The sequence below is a fragment of the Oncorhynchus clarkii genome, chromosome 29, assembly GCF_045791955.1.
Source record: "Oncorhynchus clarkii lewisi isolate Uvic-CL-2024 chromosome 29, UVic_Ocla_1.0, whole genome shotgun sequence".
Taxonomy (NCBI): domain Eukaryota; kingdom Metazoa; phylum Chordata; class Actinopteri; order Salmoniformes; family Salmonidae; genus Oncorhynchus; species Oncorhynchus clarkii.
In genome coordinates, this window is record NC_092175.1 from 38401678 (window position 1) to 38406532 (window position 4855).

Here is a 4855-nt window from a genome sequence, read left to right on the forward strand (position 1 = left end):
TCATCACAATATAAGGTCAAGTGGCACAGCGCTCTAAGGCACTGCATCTCACTGCAAGAGGCGTCACTACAGTCCCTGGTTCGATTCCAGGCTGTATCACATCCGGACGTGATTGGAAGTCCCATAGGGTGGCGCACAATTGCCCCAGCGTTGTCCGGGTTTGTCCGATGTAGGCCGTCATAGTAAAAAAATTATCTGTTCTTAACTGACTTTTCAAGTTAAATAAATATATATAAATAGGGGTTATATAATCAAATCAAGTTTATTTGTGATTTTCACAGGACATACGTTATGTACACTATAACGTACATTGAAATTCTAACTTGCATGTATATCTCTCGACATTGCAACAACAATAAAAAAAAGTACGTTGAATATTCAGTGTAATAAAATAAAACCATTTAGATATTTTCAGGTGTAATGTAACGTGCTGACAGAAGAAGCTGGAAATATTTAAACCTTGGATTGTGGTTATTCAACAGAAATTCAATCTGATCTTTCTTGAAGACAAAGCAACTCTTAAAGGCAAAGTAAATGCTGCTGATGTGAGCTGAATTGGAAATTATCTTTAAAACCTTTAAACACACTGATTTGAAGTCACAAAATAATACTTTTCTCAACCTCATTTCATCACTGCAGTTCTTTTTCTATACATTATCTGAACCAATCTCTTTCTAATCTCCTTGGTCTTCAGACAGTAGACTGTAGGATTGATCAGAGAAGGTAACAGCGTGGCTATAATCAGTAAAGCATTACGCTCCGTCAGATTCAGCCTCACCCCTATCCTCGTCAACAACACAGAAACTAACTTGGGAGCGTAGTAACAGAACACCACAATGATGTGACAAATACAGGTATTAAACACCTGCACTCTGCTCTCGTTGTTTGGCAGTCTCAGTACTGTGTAGATCAGATTCACGTATGACAGCAGAATGAATGTGAGCTGTGCCCCAACCAACCACAGACCCAGGATGGTGGGAAGCATCCAATAGGGTTCAGGGTTGACACAGGCAGCTCTGACCATAGCAGGATAGTCACAGAACATATATCTAATGATGGGCTGGCAGTATGGAAGGCTGTCTGCCTGAGCTGCTACTACCCCCATGACCCCTAACCCTATCAGCCAGGTAGCTGTGATCAACAGGAAGAGCCTTGGGTTAGTCAGTATGCTGTGGTACCTAAGAGGAGTGCTGATAGCGATGGTTCGGTCCAAAGCCATCAGGGACAAGGCCAGACACTCTTCGATGTCACCCAGGTGGTAGATGTACATGCTTGATATGCAGGAGTAGTAAGAGATGGTTTTGACCTCGCCCAGCAGGACAGAGATCATGGTGGTGCTGGTGCTGGAGGTGAACATGATGTCCACCACGGCCAGGTTACAGATGAGGAGGTACATGGGCGTGTGCAGCCGTCTGTCCGTCAAAATGATGCAGATGTTGGTGCTGCTTCCCAGAAGCACAAGGAAATAGGTGATGAAGATGAGGAAGCCCAGGAGCTTCTGGTGAGAGAGGTGGTCGAAGCCTGTGATGGTAAACTCCTCCACATTCTTCCCAGTGAAATTCACTGAAGACATCCTACACAAGCATCAGCCTACACAGACATAAAGATGATATATAAACACAACAACTCTATAGTTAAACTAAGACACTAACAAGTGGTGACAAGTCGTACGATCAAATCCCTCTATTGAAACTAGCTGAGTAGACAGAACTCTACAACCCCTAGGCTGTGTACTGCGACACTGTGAAGCTGTCGGCACTTATACATTAGGTGACCAACCCACGTGGTGAAAAGGAGGGGGGGTTGTTTCCCCAATTATAGGTCAGGACCCACTGGGAGGAGCCAATTGGTTTTGAATCATGGCCTAAGTTTTGGTCTTAGATATCATTATTTGGAAACCTATATAGTTTGCCATAAGAATACTTGAACAAAACCATCACACTTTATAGTCAATGCCAGATCAAAAAGTCATCAACCAATAATACCACTGTCATGTTCTGATCTTAGTTCATTTGTGATGTCTTTGTTTTAGTATGGTCAGGGTGTGAGTTGGGTGGGTTGTCTACGTCCCCTTTTCTATGATTTGGGATTTCTGAGTTTGGCCTGGTATGGTTCTCAATCAGAGGGAGCTGTCAATCGTTGTCCCTGATTGAGAACCATACTTAGGTAGCCTGGTTTCACTTTTGAGTTGTGGGTGATTGTTTCCTGTGTCTGTGTTAGGCCTGGTATGGTTCTCAATCAGAGACAGCTGTCATTCGTTGTCCCTGATTGAGAACCATACTTAGGTAGCCTGGTTTCACTTTTGAGTTGTGGGTGATTGTTTCCTGTGTCTGTTTCGATTTTCGTTTGTTCATTCAAATTGTTATTTTGTATTTTTGTAGTGTTCAGTTTAATATATTAAAATGGACACTTAGCACGCTGCGCATTGGTCCTCCAATCCTTCCTACTACTCCTCTTCGTCAGAAGAGGATTACAATTGTGACAACCACAGATTGCAACACTACTGGCTTTCATCTCTCCCCTCTAATCAGGGAATGACTGTTGAATACCCATCAGTGAATTACCACTAAGAAAAAAGGCCAACAGTACTGTGGATCTAGACTCCTAGATCTGAATACCCCTCAGGATATAACATCTCCTTTAGTGAGTGGTATCGTATCTCTGGGGAGTAAACACCTGCAGACAACATGTGGATCTAGACTCCTAGATCTGAATACATCTCAGGATATAACATCTCCTTTAGTGAGTGGTATCGTATCTCTGGGGAGTAAACACCTACAGACAACATGTGGATCTAGACTCCTAGATCTGAATACATCTCCTTAAGTGAGTGGTATCGTATCTCTAAACACCTTCAGACCACAGGTTTAATCATTAGACGCTGTGCTATGCTATGCTATGCTACACTTTCTCTGGGGATCAACACCTACAGTCCCCAGGTCCAGAGGTCTAATCATTAGACTAATGGTTTCCCTGTCTTATTAAGGTTAATAAACATCATCAAGGAGCAGTATTACCACTTCCTCATTGAATTGATAGTCCCACTGATCCATCCAACTGGCTCCATGTGGACAAAGATACAGTAGATGATATGCAATGTATACGCTATCTCTAGATATACCCAGGCAATTCACACAAGGAGTGTGGGAGAAATTGGTTATGTGGGAGAAATTATATACACGATTTTGGTAAACACAAGATAAAGATACACTTATGGGTTCATTTCCTGTTCTGGTAAAATGCATTGTCTATTGTATATGGCAGGAAGCAGATAAAGGAAAAAAAATGCAGACACAGACGCCTAGACCAGCTGGACATGCAGTGATCGGGGGGATGGACAGGAGAGGGGGTCAGCCAGGGGACCGGCTGATGGATTGCAGATATCAATCACATCACAGGGGAGACACAAGTCTGTTTGATCTTAGACAACCATATGAAGAGAAGGCGACCAGGGCAGCTGAACACACTAAAAACTAGAGAAAAGGGACACATGGAGTTAATTACAGGGTATAAAACACAGGCCACAGGAAGAGGGACGTATATTATCTTTAGGTCAAAGCAAGGGTCTTGTCATCATTATAAGCTGACGGACAGCAGATGTGGGCGTTATTGGGCTGAACAAGCAGGATGCACAGATTGGGATGTAACTTAATTTGCATATGGGAGGGACTTATGTAGTCAAATCAAATCAAATCAAATCAAATTTTATTTGTCACATACACATGGTTAGCAGATGTTAATGCGAGTGTAGCGAAATGCTTGTGCTTCTAGTTCCGACAATGCAGTAATAACAAGTAATCTAACTAACTATGTAGTGTGTGTATAACTCAGGGCGAGTGCTCTGAAAAAGGGTGTGGGTCCCGCGGGGCACTCCGGCTTGTTATACTGTTGTATTAAAGCCTGATTGATTTCACAAAGTTCTGGTATGCGTTATATTTGAACCGATTTGCCACTACAGGAGGTACAACTTCGATGGCCCCACCTGCTTCGTACTGCAAGAAAAAACTATGACTATCAGATTGTAATGTATTTCAAGGTAGTGGTAAAAGTGAAAACATACAGTTGAAGTCAGAAAGTTTAAATACACCTTAGCTAAATACATTTACCTCAGTTTTTCACAATTACTGACATTTAATCCTAGTAAAGATTTCCTGTCGTAGGTCAGTTAGGATCACATCTTTTATATTCTTCTGAAATGTCAGAAGAATATTAGAGAGAATGATTTATTTTAGCTTTTATTTCTTTCATCACATTCCCAGTGGCTCAGAAGTTTACATACGCTCAATTAGTAATTGGTAGCATTGCCTTTAAATTGTTTAACTTGGGTCAAACGATTTGGGTAGCCTTCCACAAGCTTCCCAAAATAAGTTGGGTGAATTTTGGCCCATTCCACCTGACAGAAGTGGTGTAACTGAGTCAGGTTTGTAGGTCTCCTTGCTCGCACACGCTTTTCCAGTTCTGCCCACAAATTTTCCATTTGGAAGACCCATTTGCGACCAAGCTTTAACTTCTTGACCGATGTCTTGAGATGTTGCTTCAATATATCCACACAATTTTCCTACCTCATATTGCCATCTATTTTGTGACATTGACCAGACCCATCCTGCAGAACAGCACCCGCACAACATGATGCTGACTCCCCTGTTCTTCACAGTTGGTGTTCTTCGGCTTGCAAGCCTCCCACTTTTTCCTAGAAACATAACGATGGTCATTATGGCCAAACAGTTGTATTTTTGTTTCATCAGACCAGAGGACATTTCTACAAAAAGTATGATCTTTGTACCCATGTGCAGTTGCAAACAGTAGTCTGTCTTAATTATGGAGGTTTTGGATCAGTGGCGTCTTCCTTGCTGAG

The 4855-nt window shown here is 42.1% G+C and overlaps 1 protein-coding gene across 1 annotated transcript; it reads right to left on the bottom strand.

Annotated features, from left to right (window-relative positions):
- Window positions 1-622: 622 nt before the first annotated feature.
- On the bottom strand, window positions 623-1573 carry LOC139388621 (olfactory receptor 10G4-like). The gene has a single exon (XM_071135390.1). The coding sequence runs from the start codon at window positions 1571-1573 to the stop codon at window positions 623-625; it is 951 nt and encodes a 316-aa protein (XP_070991491.1).
- Between the last annotated feature and the right edge of the window lie 3282 nt (window positions 1574-4855).